This window comes from Triticum urartu, chromosome 7A, assembly GCF_056163025.1.
Source record: "Triticum urartu cultivar PI428250 chromosome 7A, HENAU_Tu73, whole genome shotgun sequence".
Taxonomy (NCBI): Eukaryota; Viridiplantae; Streptophyta; class Magnoliopsida; order Poales; family Poaceae; genus Triticum; species Triticum urartu.
The window spans coordinates 263708919-263725660 of NC_141879.1; the positions used below are offsets into that span (position 1 = coordinate 263708919).

At 44.8% G+C, this 16742-nt stretch overlaps 1 protein-coding gene across 1 annotated transcript; it reads right to left on the reverse strand.

Moving 5' to 3' along the window:
* Positions 1 to 11560: 11560 nt before the first annotated feature.
* LOC147959261 (uncharacterized) lies at positions 11561 to 16042 on the reverse strand. The gene is made up of 3 exons (XM_087532574.1): positions 15917 to 16042; positions 12903 to 14203; positions 11561 to 11783 (listed from the first exon to the last, which is right to left on the reverse strand). Exons 1-3 carry the CDS (start codon positions 16040 to 16042, stop codon positions 11561 to 11563), a joined length of 1650 nt encoding a protein of 549 aa, XP_087388700.1.
* Between the last annotated feature and the right edge of the window lie 700 nt (positions 16043 to 16742).

Below are 16742 nucleotides of genomic sequence, written 5' to 3' on the forward strand. Positions count from 1 at the left end.
CGGCGGATGGGCCTCGGGGGCCCGGTTCGGGCTCGACGGGCCGGCGGCGGAGAGGACGGCGGCGGACACGTGGCGGCGTGGGAGTGGCCGAGGCGGCGGGGCGGACGTGTCCAGTCCGATCCGGACGTGTCCGGCGGCGCGGGGAGGAAGAGGCTAGGGTTTGGACCCGAAAAAAATCAGAGGAGTGCACATATTTATAGGTAGAGGGAGCTAGGAGGCTCCAAATTGAGCACGGTTTGCAGCCACGCGATCGTGATCGAACGACCAAGATGATGGAGGGGGTTTAGGTGGGTTTTGGGCCACTTTGGAGAGGTGTTGGGCTGCAACACACACGAGGCCTTCACGGTTCCTCGGTTAACCATTGGAGTATCAAACGAAGTCCAAATGGCATGAAACTTGACAGGCGGTCTACCGGTAGTAAACCTAGGCCGCTTGGCAAGTCTCGGTCTAATCCGAGAACGTTTAATACCCACACACGAAAAGAGGTAAAAGGGAACACCAGAGGACATAGGAGCGCCGGAATGCAAAATGGACAATAGGGAAAATGCTCGGATGCATGAGACGAACACGTATGCAAATGCGATGCACATGATGACATGATATGAGATGCATGACAAAGACAAAAGCAACACGGTGGCAAAAACCCGACAACGAGGAAATATCATAACTTAGTGCCGGAAATGGCAAGAGTTGGAATACAAATATGGCAGGTTACATATGGGGCATTACAATTATATCTCACTCATGCTTGCATTCAGTGTTGATTAATTTTAATGCATGTTCATGACTGTTGTCGCTCTCTAGCTGGTCGCTTCCCGGTCTTTTTCTAGCCTTCACCTGTACTAAGCGGGAATACTGCTTGTGCATCCAATCCCATAAACCCCAAAGTTGTTCCATATGAGTCCACCATACCTACCTATATACGGTATCTACCTTCCGTTCCAAGTAAATTTGTATGTGCCAAACTCGAAACCTTTAAATAAATATCATGTTTTGTATGCTTGAATAGCTCATGTATCAACTAGGGATATCCGTATCTTCCATGTTAGGCGGGTTATTCTCAAGAGGAGTGGACTCCACTCCTCACTCACGAGAAAATGGCTGGTCATCGGGATGCCAGTCCCATGCTTTATGCAAATCAAATCAAAATAATTGCAAACAAAACTCCCCCTGGGACTCTTGTTAGTTGGAGGCACTCGTTGTTTCGAGCAAGCCATGGATTGATGCTTGTTGGTGGAGGGGGAGTATAAACTTTACCATTCTATTTGGGAACCGCCTATAATGTGTGTAGCATGGAAGATATCGCCATCTCTTGGTTGTTATGTTGACAATGAAAGTATACCTCTCAAAATATTATTCATCTCTATTTTAAAACCGAGCTCTGGCACCTCTACAAATCCCCGCTTCCCTCTGCGAAGGGTCTATCTATTTACTTTCATGTTGAGTCATCATCCTCTTATTAAAAAGCACCAGTTGGAGAGTACCACTGTCATTTGCATTCATTACTGTTAGTTTACATTGAGTATGACTTGACTGGATCTCTTTTACCATGAATTACAATGTCTAGTCAGTCCTTGATCTTTAAAGGTGCTCTGCATTTATGTTTTGCGGTCTCAGAAAGGGCTAGCGAGATACCATCTTGTTATATCATATTATGATTGTTTTGAGAAAGTGTTGTCATCCGAGATTTATTATTATTGCTCGCTAGTTGATTATGTCATTGATATGAGTAAACATGAGACCTAAGAGTTATTGTGAATATGGTTAGTTCATAATCTGTGTTGAAAACTTGAATGCTGGCTTTACATATTTACAACAACAAGAGCAAATAGAGTTTGTAAAAGTTTTTCTTTATCACTTTTAGTTTGTCAACTGAATTGCTTGAGGACAAACAAAGGTTTAAGCTTGGGGGAGTTGATACGTCTCCGTCGTATCTACTTTTCCAAACACTTTTGCCGTTGTTTTGGACTCTAACTTGCATGATTTGAATGGAACTAACCCAGACTGACGCTGTTTTCAGTAGAATTGCCATGGTGTTATTTATGTGCAGAAACAAAAGTTCTCGGAATGACCTGAAACTCCACGGAGCGTATTTTTGGAAATAATAAAAAATACTGGCACAAGATCAAGGCCAGGGGGCCCACACCCTAATCATGAGGGTGGGGGGCGCGCCCCCTACCTCGTGGCCCCTCTGGAGCTCCTCCGACCTCAACTCCAACTCTATATATTCGTGTTCGGAGAGAAAAAATTAGGGAGAAAGATTCATCGCGTTTTACGATACGGAGCTGCCGCCAAGCCCTAAACTCTTTCGGGAGGGCTGATCTAGAGTCCGTTCGGGGCTCCGAAGAGGGGAATCCGTCGCCATCGTCATCATCAACCATCCTCCATCACCAATTTTATGATGCTCATCGTCGTGCATGAGTAATTCCATCGTAGGCTTGCTGGATGGTGATGGGTTGGATGAGATTTATCATGTAATCGAGTTAGTTTTGTTAGGGTTTGATCCCTAGTATCCACTATGTTCTGAGATTGGTGTTGCTATGACTTTGCTATGCTTAATGCTTGTCACTAGGGCCCGAGTGCCATGATTTCAGATCTGAACCTATTATGTTTTCATGAATATATGTGAGTTCTTGATCCTATCTTGCAAGTCTATAGTCACCTACTACGTGTTATGATCTGGCAACTCCGAAGTGACAATAATCGGGACCACTTCCGGTGATGACCTTAGTTTGAGGAGTTCATGTATTCATTATGTGTTAATGCTTTGGTCCGGTACTCTATTAAAAGGAGGGCTTAATATCCCTTAGTTTCCGCTAGGACCCCGCTGCCACGGGAGGGTAGGACAAAAGATGTCATGCAAGTTCTTTTCCATAAGCACGTATGACTATATTCGGAATACATGCCTACATTACATTGATGAATTGGAGCTAGTTCTGTGTCACCCTAGGTTATGACTGTTACATGATGAACCACATCCGGCATAATTCTCTATCACCGATCCATTGCCTACGAGCTTTCCATATATTGTTCTTCGCTTATTTACTTTTCCGTTGCTATTGTTACAATCACTACAAAATACCAAAAACATTACTTTTGCTACCGTTACTTTTGCTATCGTTACCACTACTATCATATTACTTTGCTACTAAACACTTTGCTGCAGATATTAAGTTTCCAGGTGTGGTTGAATTGACAACTCAGCTGCTAATAGTTGAGAATAATCTTTGGCTCCCCTTGTGTCGAATCAATAAATTTGGGTTGAATACTCTACCCTCGAAAACTGTTGCGATCCCCTATACTTGTGGGTTATCAAGACTATTTTCTCCTATTAACCGGAGGCCCAGCCCAAATTGCTGTTTTTTTTACCTATTTCAGTGTTTCACAGAAAAAGAATATCAAACGGAGTCCAAACGGAATGAAATCTTCGGGAGCGTGATTTTTGGAACAAACGTGATCTAGAGGACTTGGAGTGGACGTCAAGCAATCAACGTGGAGGCCACGAGGCAGGGGGCGCGCCTACCCCCTGGGCGTGCCCTCCACCATCATGGGCCCCTCGTGGCTCCACCGACCTACTTCTTCCTCCTATATGTACCTAAGTACCCTGAAAACATTAGAGGGCACCTCGAAAACCTAATTCCACCACCGCAACCTTATGTACCCGTGAGATCCCATCTTGGGGCCTTTTCTGGCGCTCTGCCGGAGGGGGCATTGATCACAGAGGGCTTAAAGCGTTACTTCGTTCTTATGAACTTAATACTCTAGATGCATGCTGGATAGCAGTCGATGTGTGGAGTAATAGTAGTAGATGCAGGCAGAAGTCGGTCTACTTGTCACGAACGTGATGCCTATATACATGATCATACCCAGATATTCTCATAATTATTCGCTTTTCTATCAATTGCTCGACAGTAATTTGTTCACCCACCGTAATACTTATGCTATCTTGAGAGAAGCCACTAGTGAAACCTATGGCCCCCGGGTCTATTCTCCTTCATACAAGTTTCCAATCTATTTTATTTTGAAATCTTTACTTTCAACTTATATCATAAAAATACCAAAAATATTTATCTTATTATTATTATCTCTATCAGATCTCACTCTTGCAAGTGGCCGTGAAGGGATTGACAACCCCTTTATCGCGTTGGTTGCAAGGTTCTTATTTGTTTGTGTAGGTACGAGGTGACTCGCGCGTGGTCTCCTACTGGATTGATACCTTGGTTCTCAAAAACTGAGGGAAATACTTACGCTGCTTGGCTGCATCACCCTTTCCTCTTCAAGGGAAAACCAACGCATGCTCAAGAGGTAGCAGTGTGCGACCGGCAAGCGCTCAAATACAGAAATACATACAGTAGAGCTAAAAAGGCACAATTATACAATCGAAATTGTTTCCAGTCGCAAGTACATCCCACACAACCAGTCCCCGCTAAACGTTTCCGTTCATATGTACATCCCACACAGTCGCTCCAAGGAAAACGTTTCCGTTCACAGGTACATCACACACAATATTTCCCGTTAAATTGTTTGTGATAGCGTTGCCATTGCACACGGTATTAACAATTTTATCGCTTGCATTATCAAATGCATCACAGACGGTCCGTAGAAGAAACTGTGTGGCAAAGGCTGTCCATCACACACAGTTTCTATGTGGCAAACGTTTGCGCAAGGTGGCCTAATGCAAACAATTTTCAAGAGAAAGTTGTGTGTGATAGTTCATTGATCCAAGACGGTTTATTCCTAGAAACTGTGTGTGTTGCCTGAGGTCATCGCCCACGGTATTTTTTCAATAACCGTTTGCAATAGCAAAACCCAATTAGCAGGCTAATTCGCCATTAGTAGGCTAATTGCCATATTATTAATAATCCATTTATTAATCTAATTGACATTCATATTAAGCACATAATATATTTCATTTCCATATTAAGGAAGCAGAATTTCATAATCGAAATACATCAGAGTACAACATGATATAGCTTCAGCATTCAACTACCCCATTACACAACTGTACCAGCACCAAGTTTCACATGCAACATGTAGAACCTTCCAAAATTAGCATCATAGACGGTATATAGACAGATGCATCTCATCTGGAAAACTGCTGAAGCGGAAAGCGAATATTGAGCCTTCATTCATGTTGAAGGTCTCTGCAACTTTAGGCCAGTGCCTGTGGATGATTGACCGTCCGTCCTTCGTCCTCTTGAGGAACACTTCAATATTGAACCGTGGGTGTTGTATGAAAGCCTTCCTCGCCTCCTGACCATAGAGGTGGTTTGAGAGGTAATCATCAGTGAACTGCTCTGGAAAGTCCTGAAAACAAGGATGTGCATAAATATCTTCTCTATATTGGAAATGGGGCAAAGGAATAAAAAAAGGCAAGGTATAATAGTTAGTACCATCTTGTAGTGAACTGATGTCTTCTTCATTGTGCAGACAAAGATCTTGTTTTTTTGTCGCTAATTTCTTTATCCTAACAATCTTTCTGAGTTTCTTGATTTGATTGATATTCATGGACAACTCATTTCCCCATATGCAAAAAGGGTCGAATAGTAGGTCAAAACCTTTGACAGCAGGACCTACATGTGCAAGACCAAATTGTTAAAAACCTAAATATTAGAATGGTTCCTGCAATTGCACAATAATGTGCTATTAGACAACGGACCATGCACGTGCTAACCTCGATTGTAAACCTCAGTGCTTCCCGTTGTTTCCCTACAACACATATACGGTAGTTAGTCATCAGGTTAAGTAAGGGTTCGCATGCTATCAGTAAAATATGTTGATGAAAAATAAGAACATTGCATATTCATCAGATTATTTCTCATGTATTTACTACATCCAAATTCAATTTATTCCTCACATGGTATACGATAATAGAATGCACCCACAACTGTTGAACACCGCACTGCAGAATTGAACCAAACAGTTAACTAAACACCACAACACAAATGAACCAAACATTAACTGAGCACCGCATTGCACAATGTATAACAAAACCAAGCATGCTTGACAACTTGGAACTATAGCAATTGTATCCGTTTCTCATGTATTTTGTAAAGATAAATTCGATTTATTTCTCACATGGAAGACAATACAAAATTGCAGCCTGAAGAATTGAACATCACATTTGCAGAATTGAACTAAACAGTTAACTGAAGACGACAACTAATTAACAAAATAGTTAATAAGTGAGCACCACACTGCATGACATATAGAACATATACACTAGAGCAACAGATTGCATGGTAAAATTAGATAGCACAATTCACTAGAATTTGTGAAGGAAAGGCATGAGCAGCACACGCAATGGGTAAACCGAGCATGCTTAACCGGCGTAGCTAGCAAATGGCTAGGTGCTCCTCCAAGATCTGGGGGTCGGCACGAATGGCAGCCATCGCGACCTCATCCACGCGTGCGGCCGCGATTTGCTTCTCCACTGGCAAATGCTCCTTGAGATCCTGGCTATACTGCGTGCACCATGGCTTAGGGCGGCACTTATTTGGTGGAGGGGTCGGTGATTTGGGTGGAAGGTGTCGCGCTCGCGCCGGCGGTCGGGGCATGTGGGATGTGGAAGGAGGAGGAGGATGGGGGTCGGGTGTGGATTACCTGCCTGGATAGACGAGGTGTGAAGGTTTCAACTTGGAAAGGAAGGAGGAAACATGGGAAATGTGGCTTTTGGTAAGGGGGAGGGGGCGGGGAGGTAGATATTTCCGCGGAAGCCGAAATTTGGAATCGCTTCAGCAAAAAAACTGGCGCGCATTGTGTCATCAGACACGGTCCCTTATTCAGAACTGTGTATGATATGTGAACATCACAAACGATTCAGATAGCTTATCCCGTGTGTGATGAGTTTGAACGCCAATAATTTTGGTTCGAATTTCCATGGTTATAGTGGTCATCCACTGAAAGGATCGAGATGGACCTAGAGGGGGGGGGGGTGAATAGGTACAATTACAAATTTTAATTATTACTTAGCAATTTTAGGCAATAATGCAGAATATGAAAGTGAGCCTAACAATTGCAAGTGTGATGCTAAGAGCTAAGCAAGATAAACAAGTAACACAAGTATGTGAGTAAGCAAGCACAATATGATATAAGTAAGTGCTAAGAGACAAGTAACCACAAGTAGAGAGTTAGGGTTAGGAATAACTGCAACTCCGGGAGACGAGGATGTATGCCGATGTTCACTTCCTTGGAGGGAAGCTACATCATCGTTAGAGAGGTGGATGTTACCAGGAAGGCACACCAACGCTACGAAGGCTCACTCTATTCTCCCTTTGAGACAACACCACGAAGGTGTTTCTCAACCACTAGTGGTAGACCTTCGGGTGGTCTCCAAACCCTAACAAACTTTTCGGGGGAAATCAAAATGGTCGATTCCTTGCCGGAGCACTCCTACCGCCTAGGAGTCTCCAACCTCCAAGAGTAACAAGATGCACCACAAAACACAAGGGGGGGGGATCAACTTTCGCTTTGGTGAATGTGTAGATTGAGCACTTCTCCTTCGCTTCTCAAAAGATCAAGAGCTTTGGTTGGCTAAGGAGGGAGATCTCCAAGAAATTGAGGTTTCAAAATGGAGGTGAGAGAAATGGAGTCGTCAACATCTTCGTGAGGAAGAAGAAGACTATTTATAGGTGGGGATGGAATCTGGCTGTTGGAGGCAGATTTCTGCGTATCCCGGAAGTTCCGGCTAAGGACGGAAGTTCTGGACCCTGGAAGTTCCAGCCAGGTTCCGGGCTATTCAGAGAGTTTGCACAACTCAGTAGTACCCCGAAAGCTACTAAAACAGGGGACGGAAGTTCCGGACTCCGAAAGTTCCAGCCACACCGGAAGTTCCGGCCAGGGTCCGGAGAGGTTCCGGGCTACACAGAGAGTTTGCACAAAAGAGCCATTTCTATGGGTACCTCGGAAGCTTCCTGGACCCATGCCGGACCTTCCGATCCACGGAAGTTCCGGCCGTCCCAGAAGTTCTGGCCTGAACAAAAACTTTACACACTAAGATTTTCAAATAAATGAGAGAAAGTAAGTTGATTCCCCATATGTTTTTATGATGCACCCCCTCTTAATAGTGCGGCTGCCCTAAGGACTCAAGAAACAAGAAAACTTTATGAAACTCTCCTTTTCTTGGGCACTCCGCTTTTCCTTTTCTTTCAATATAAGAGGGAATTACAATCCATGCTTCACTTTAGCTTAATCAGTGTTGTTAACACTAGAGCATGTGGTTAGAAACACAAATGAAGTTGTCATAGATGTCAAAAACAATTTAGTGCAACATTGCACTTTCAATCTCCCCCTTTTTGACATAGATGACAACAATGCTTGAGAGGGTAAGCACTTAAAGTATATATAATATAAAGAAATTTCAATGAAAGGTAGATACTCCCCCACAACCCATGCCTTATTTTAGGATTGCATTTGGATGAAATGACATGGTTAAAGGAGACTCCCCCTATCACTGTGCATACCCACACAAGAATGATATATTAACATGGAACGCTTTACTAATTTTTGTTTCTCATAGTGAAGATACAAATATGAATATAATAGAGCCTGATAGATGTATCAATATGCAATGTAACCTCCTTGCCATGAGATACTCACACACAAATAGATTATTTAACTATTTAATGGAACATGATAGGTTTAAATTCAAATAGCACGATAAGATCCAAATAGAGTTAAATAAAAGCAAAGGTTCACCAAGCAACATAAAATAGGCACATAAACAAGGATAAACGATAAGCCCTATCAAGCACCACACCATCTCCCCCTGTTGTCACCAAGATGGCAAAAAGGAAAGATGATGGAATATATAAACAACACCTAGGAGAGGGACGCAGAAGGGTCATCAGACGACTCGCCAGAGGACTCTGAGCCTTGAGGGTGGTGAGAAGAGGCTTCATCGCCGGCTTCAACATCAAACCGAGCAAACTTGGACTGGTATTTCTTAAAGGGAGTCACATTGGACTCGGAACCGTGAGCAATGTCCATACCATATGCACGCATACCATCCTTAAGAACCTTCATGCTCTCCTTCCTAGCCTTGTGCTCCTCCCACTGGTTCTTGTGCATATCTTGCTGCAGACAGAACATGTTCTTGAGAAGACGCCAAAGTTTGTTGGTCTTCTTGGACCCAGAGTCACTGGGCTCCCCATGATGAAAAGTATGAGAGCAAGGACGAAGCTCAAAGTGGTGTGACTCTCCAGCATGTAGCACCTCCTCATCATCATCATCACCTTCACGAGCAGTTGCCTTGTCCTTATTAACAAGCAAGCTAACACTGGAGTGCGCAGTCAGATGCTGACCTGCAAGTGCATCAGGAGCAATCTCAGCAATCAAGGCAGTAATATAAGGAGCATAGATAGGAACCTTGCGGTTCATCACCACACTGTACATCTCATGCCACATAAAGTCCATCACATCAATGGGGCCCTACTCAAGTGAAGAAGGTTGATGAGGTGGCCACGAGTCTTGTTCTTGTCACCCACTTTGGCAGCAAGTATCTCTCAAAAGATCCGGTGCATGATGTCATAGAAGGGCAGAAGATCACCAATAGAGCCAACATTTCCAGATGGAGGATACAAATTAGCCAAGTGAATAGCCTGGAAGACCCCTTTGTCATGGATCTTCTAGCCACGATCAACAGTAGTGTCCGTATACTCATATCCCAAAATATCAGCCAGCACTGAGAACGGAGCTGAGTACTTCTCATTGCCACTCATCCAAGTAAGAATGCGCTGCATATCAGTCCCAAAATGCACAGTGGCATAGAACTGAGCCACAAGAGGCGGAGACACATCATGTTGAAAGCACATGAGTGGTAGAAGGTTGAGCTTCACACACATGCTCTGGATCCCACCAAAGTAAGCAGAATTTGCTGGTGTCTTGTCAAAGTGAGCAATGTTGATATTCTTCTGAATGACACACTTGTTGACAAACTGAGAAAAGATTTCTTCATAGTTGCGTTGCTGAAAAAGTGTCCAAAACTTGGAATCAGCCACATGATCATAGTCATGGCGATGGGGATTGACACGGCGAAGAGCAATCCACTCTGGTGCGGGCATTTCCTTCATGGTGACTGGCACTGGAGGAGGAGGTTGAACATTTGGTGCTTTGGCCTTCTTGGAAGCAGTCTTCCGCTTCTTGGAGTGGATGGGAGCAGCAGGAGGAGATGCACTGTCTTCAGCCACAACATCTTCCTTAGGGTGGCAGTCAAACATGTTTTCACGCCCCAACACAACAGCCGTTGTCTTCTTGACCCTAGCTTTGGATTTTCATTCATACACCTTGGATGAGTGAGCACGCGAACTAGACCCTCCTGCTGACAGAGATGAAAGAAAGAATAGCATGGGGAGAAAATAAGTACACAAGCCTCAAGGAAAAACAAAAAATCAAATAATCTCATTGTTCGAAGATGTGGCAGAACTCTTCTTAGGCCGGAAGTTCCGGGGTGGAGGCCGGAAGTTCCGGGGAGCTCGGAAGTTCTGGCCGACGGAAGTACTGGCCCTGGCCCGGACATGGAAACCCTAGCGAGGCCGGAAGTTCTAGCCTGCCCGTATGTTTCGGGCACCAGCATGGTCGCAGGGTTCCTTCTGAATTTGAGCAGAGGATAGTCATGGATCGAAGAGTGAGGGATGAAAGAGATGGAGCACTGCAGATCTAAAGGGCATGCAGGACTCGAGATGTGAAGTTTGTGTTTATCCTAGAACTGTAAGCGTAGCTTACAATCCCGAGGAATCTAGAGAGAGCAGAGTGAAGCTTAGGTTACCTTCCTCCATGGAGATGGTGGAGAGCATAGATGCCCTCCAAGCACGATGAAGGGAAGAAGGAGCTGGAGGTTCCGGGGGCCGGCAGCTCGCCCGGAAGTTGTCGATGTGTGTGGGGCACTACAGGGAGAGAGAGAGAGAGCAGTGGAACAGAGGAGAAGGGGGAAAATACCCCTTTGACAGCCCCTGCCCATAATATGTGCCCAAGACCCGCAATTCCCGGAAGTTCCGGGCACCACACCGGAAGTTCTGGGATATCCAAAGAGATTGCAGTCTCTCTGAACTCCTGAGAACTAGAGGAGCGGGTCCGAAAGCTCCCAAGACTACCACACACAACATTAACATTTTTGTTGTTATGATTTGAAGCTTGTGCACTAGACAAATATCAAATGGTTTCGAGATGAGAGAGGCTTGGGTAGAACCTAAGCTAGGGGCAACACACATGACAGAACACAAGAGCAATAACGAGAGTACTCAAACAGAGAGAAAAACATCGGACAAACACTCATGTGAAGAAGGAAAAAAACAAATCCAGCCTTTCTAAGAGAGGCGGTGGAAGTTCACCATGTTTGAGTATATGTGACTTGGCACTGCAAAGATTTTAACCTTGAGCCCAACATCACAACTCCATCATTTAAAGTACTAAGTCACAAAGTGATAACATAGTAACTTTGAGAGTGTTTGGTTTATTTATGCATCATATAGGGTGAGATAACTCATGATTTGAATGTCTCCCCCTAAATACATGCCTACATCTAGACAAGACATGAAGTAAATGCATGGATGAGTACTAGATTTCACATAATGTTGTCAAGCTCCAAGATACCAAGTTCATGCCTAAGTCGACAAAACCTTGCTTCATCCAATGGCTTGGTAAAAATATCTGCAAGTTGCATATCTGTGCCAACATGAGCAATATCAATGTCACCTTTTTCCACATGATCTCTCAAGAAATGGTACCTAATATCAATGTGCTTGGTGCGGGTATGATCTTTGGGATTCTCAGCAATATTGATGGCACTTTCATTATCACATAGAAGAGGCACATTTCTATAGGTGATACCGTAATCCTTCAAAGTTTGCCTCATCCGTAGTAATTGAGTTGCACAACTGGCGGTTGCAATGTATTCAGCTTCGGCAGTGGAGAGGGCAATATAATTTTGTTTCTTCGAGGACCAACTTACCAAGGAGCGTCCAAGAAATTGGCATGCACCGGAGGTGGACTTATGATCCAGTTTGTCTCCAGCCCAATCCGCATCCGTGTACCCAATGATATCAAAGTTAGCATCCTTGGGGTACCATAGACCCAACTTTGGGGTGTGAACAAGGTATCTAAGAATATGCTTAACTACCTTATGATGACTTTCTCTAGGGGAAGCTTGAAATCTAGCACACATGCACACACTGAACATGATGTCTGGTCTAGATGCGCAAAGATAAAGCAATGAACCAATCATAGAGAGGTATTTAGATGGGTCGAAAGGAATACCATTTGTGTCTTCAGTGAGTACAATTTTGGTTGGCATGGGTGTCTTACATGGACTAGCATCAGTCATGCCAAACTTCTCTAGAATATCCTTGATATACTTAGCTTGAGATAAGAATATTCCTTCTTGAAATTGTTGAATTTGGAATCCGAGAAAGAATTTCAAATCTGCATTGAATGACATCTCAAAGTTCTTGGTCATAGAAGCCGCAAACTTCTTGCACAAATGTATGTTAGGAGAACCAAAAATGATATCATCTACATAGATTTGGCATAAGATCAAATCACCTTTGTCCCTCTTAGTAAAAAGAGTGGGATCAATCACCCCTCTCACAAAACCATCATCGAGTAAAAAGTTCTTAAGATGATCATACCAAGCACGAGGTGCTTGTTTGAGGCCATACAAAGCCTTATGAAGTTTATACACATAGTCTTTGTGATCGGGATCAATGAACCCAAGTGGTTGTGATACTTATAGTTCTTCTTGTAGAGGACCATTAAGGAAATCACTCTTCACATCCATTTGATGTAATGTAAAGCCATTGAAAGCAGCATAAGCAAGTAAGATGCGAATAGATTCAAGACGGGCAACGGGAGCAAAGGTCTCACCAAAGTCCAAACCTTCAACTTGTGAGTACCCTTGTGCCACTAACCTTGCCTTGTTATGGATGCTTACACCATTCTCATCTTGCTTGTTCTTGAAAACCCATTTTTTTCCAATGACATTGTGCTCCGTAGTTGGTCTCTCGACTAAAGACCACACTTGGTTGCGTTTAAAGTTGTTCAAATCTTCTTGCATAGCAACGAGCCAATCATTGTCCATCAAAGCATCTTGTACCTTGAGAGGCTCAACACTAGACACAAACGAGAAGTGAGCACAAAAGTTTGTCAAATGTTTATGATTGACTCTAGCTTCCGATATGCCGGTGAGAATTTGGTCAACATCAACACGACCAGCCACTCTGGGCATGATGGAGGTTAGAGTTTCTCGAGGTTCAACTTCATGTCCATCATCCATGTCCTCAACATATGGATCATTAATGTGTGGTGGAAGATCTTCTTCTTCATATTGAATTTGTTGAGGTTCATCATCAATGATTACACTTTCTTGTTCTTGCCCTTGATGATGATCTTGTTCATGAGAATTATCATGAAGAGGAACTTGATCATCTTCTTGCACTTGAACTAAGGGCATTGGTTGAGCAATAGGAGCTTGTGATGGTATAGGTGTTGAAGTAGTTTGTTGATGTGTGAGGCTTCCGCCTTCTTCTTGATCATCACAAGGTTCTTGTTCCATTGGAAGAAGTGCACCAACACCCATGGTCAAAATATCTTGAGAAGAATCTTCTTCACCTACATCACTTAGATTAACTTGCTCCCCATGGGAGCCATTAAATTCATCAAACACCATGTCACAAGTTTCTACAACACATCCATTAGATTTGTTGTAGACTCTATAGGCGTGAGAGTTTGACCCATAGCCAACAAATATGCCCTCAATTGTTTTGGATTGAAACTTTCCTAACCATTCTCTTTTGTTGAGGATGAAACATTTGTACCCAAAGACACGAAAGTACTTGACATTTGTCTTGTTCCCAGTTAGGAGCTCGTATGGAGTCTTTTCCAATATAGTGCGGAGGAAGAGCCGGTTTGATGCATGGCATGCGGTGTTGATAGCCTCGGCCCAAAAACTATGTGGCGACTTGTATTCATCCAACACGGTCCTTGCCATCTCCACAAGTGTGCAGTTCTTCCTTTCTTCTACAACATTTTGTTGGGGAGTATATGGTGCAGAATATTGATGCTCTATTCCTTCATCACTAAGAAATTCTTCCAAGGTGTAGTTCTTGAACTTAGAGCCATTATCACTTCTTATTGCTAAGATTTCTTTGTCAAACTTGCATTGTGCTTGCTTGGCAAAATCAATGAAGGTGAACTTCGTCTCGTCCTTGGACTTGAGGAAGAAGACCAATGTATATCTTGAGTAATCATCAACAATGACAAGCCCATAAATTTTCCCACCAAGACTATACCATGAAGGAGGCCCAAAAAGATCCACATGAAGGAGCTCCAAAGGCCTTGAAGTAGACACAATATTCTTGGGTGGGTGCTTTGATTGATGTTGCTTCCCGGCTATGCATGCATGATAACCCACAAGTATAGGGGATCGCAACAGTTTTAGAGGGTAGAGTATTCTACCCAAATTTATTGATTTGACACAAGGGGAGCCAAAGAATATTCTCAAGTATTAGCAGCTGAGTTGTCAATTCAACCACACCTGGAAACTTAATATCTGCAGCAAAGTATTTAGTAGCAAAGTAATATGATAGTAGTGGTAATGGTAGCAAAAGTAATTTTTTTGGTTTTATAGTGATTGTAACAGTAGCAATAGAAAAGTAAATAAGTGAAGAACAATATATGAAAAGCTCGTAGGCAATGGATCGGTGATGGATAATTATGTCGGATGCGATTCCTCATGCAATAGTTATAACATAGGGTGACACAGAACTAGCTCCAGTTCATCAATGTAATGTAGGCATGTATTTCGAATATAGTCATACGTGCCTATGGAAAAGAACTTGCATGACATCTTTTGTCCTGCCCTCCCGTGGCAGCGGGGTCCTATCGGAAACTAAGGGATATTAAGGCCTCCTTTTAATAGAGTACCGGACCAAAGCATTAACACATAGTAAATACATGAACTCCTCAAACTACGGTCATCGCCAGTAAGTATCCCGATTATTGTCACTTCGGGGTTAACGGATCATAACACATAATAGGTGACCATAGACTTGCAAGATAGGATCAAGAACTCATATATATTCATGAAAACATAATAGGTTCAGATCTGAAATCATGGCACTCGGGCCCTAGGGACAAGCATTAAGCATAGCAAAGTCATAGCAACATCAATATCAGAACATAGTCGATACTAGGGATCAAACCCTAACAAAAATAACTCGATTACATGATAAATCTCATCCAACCCATCACTGTCCAGCAAGCCTATGATGGAATTACTCACGCACGGCGGTGAGCATCATGAAATTGGTGATGGAGGAAGGTTGATGATGACGATGGCGACGGATTCCCCTCTCCGGAGCCCCTAACGGACTCCAGATCAGCCCTCCTATCGTGGTGGGCACACAACAGATGCCAAGGGATAGCTAAAGAGAGGAGGAGGCTCGAGGGCGCTGGTGGACTCTAGAGGCGAGGTTGGCATGAGCGGGGGGACGCCGGACATACCCAGGTTCGGGGCTCTCCGGAGAGATAATACCCCTAGTCCTACCGAGTGTTGTTGTATGATGGATAGTACAATGTTGCTCCTAGAGCTGTATGGAGGAGGAAGGAAGCTGGCCAAGGCTTAGGCAGTTCCCCCTCCTCAGATGTTGCTAACTTGGTGTGTGTGATGGAATGAGTTCTCTTCCTTCTATTGCGTTGTCTGTCGATCACGGGCTCCCGGGGGGTTTTATAGTCCAACCCCCCGGGGGTACAATGGTAATGTTACAAGTCAGTGGGTCCGTATTGTCGGTGTCCGGGAACCCGGGCTGGGTCCCACTGAGGGCTTGTGGTTCACCGGGTTCCCCTAGGTGCGGGCCCCGCACACCTAGGGGGACTATGCGCCGTCTTGTCGATCGTCAGGGCGTGGCCGAGTCGAGTCGTGTACAGTGCTCTCCATCAGGTCTCCACTTGCTGTTGTCAGTGGTGAAGGCGGGGGCACTGTAGCCACGCCGGCCTTGGTCAGTGGGTAGGTGAGGGGCACTGTCGCTACGTACCCGCTGACCAGAGGCATGGGCGGGGTACTGTTGCCTTGGTCATCATTGATTGGAGTCTCGTCCCATCATACGGTCTGGATGGGACGGGAGTTGACCCGTGGCTGTATTGCGTAGGACACCACGGGTGGCGCTGGCTTGTTGAGGAGGCTTTGGTCATGCCGGGTTCAGCTGTCTTGCACTAGTTGTTGAGGCCGAGTCGACATGTCTTGCCGGGTCGGCTAGTCTGGCCGGCTTGCGGGGCTTGGCCGGGTCGAGCGACCTGGCCAAGCGCGTGCCGGTATTGAGGGGCAGTGCCCACCCTGTTATTTTTGAAGAGGATCCGGGTTCCATTGCCTGCCCGGGGTCCATCCCCCCAACAGTAGTCCCCGAAGCTGTGAAGGTCCGCCATCTTCGGATGAGCAGGCCTTCACAGTTTCCCCCTTAAGCAAGATGGATTCTGCGAGCACCGGGTTCGGCAACACCCACTGTGTGTTGGTTTCTTTAGGAATCCGGATCATGGCATCCCGGCCGTGGCAATCCCTTGGGCTTCGCGCGGGCGCCATGTTGTGCCCGGAAGTCGGAGGGGCCTGACAGGCCACGCGCGCGACGGGGCTGGGCGGCGGGCCGGGGCCCACCGTTGCGCGCCCTTGGCCCAAGCGCGTAGATTTATTGCGGCATCCGGGGCCGGTTGCTCTTCCCCGGGCAGTTACTGTGCCTGTACATGCGCACTTATGGAGG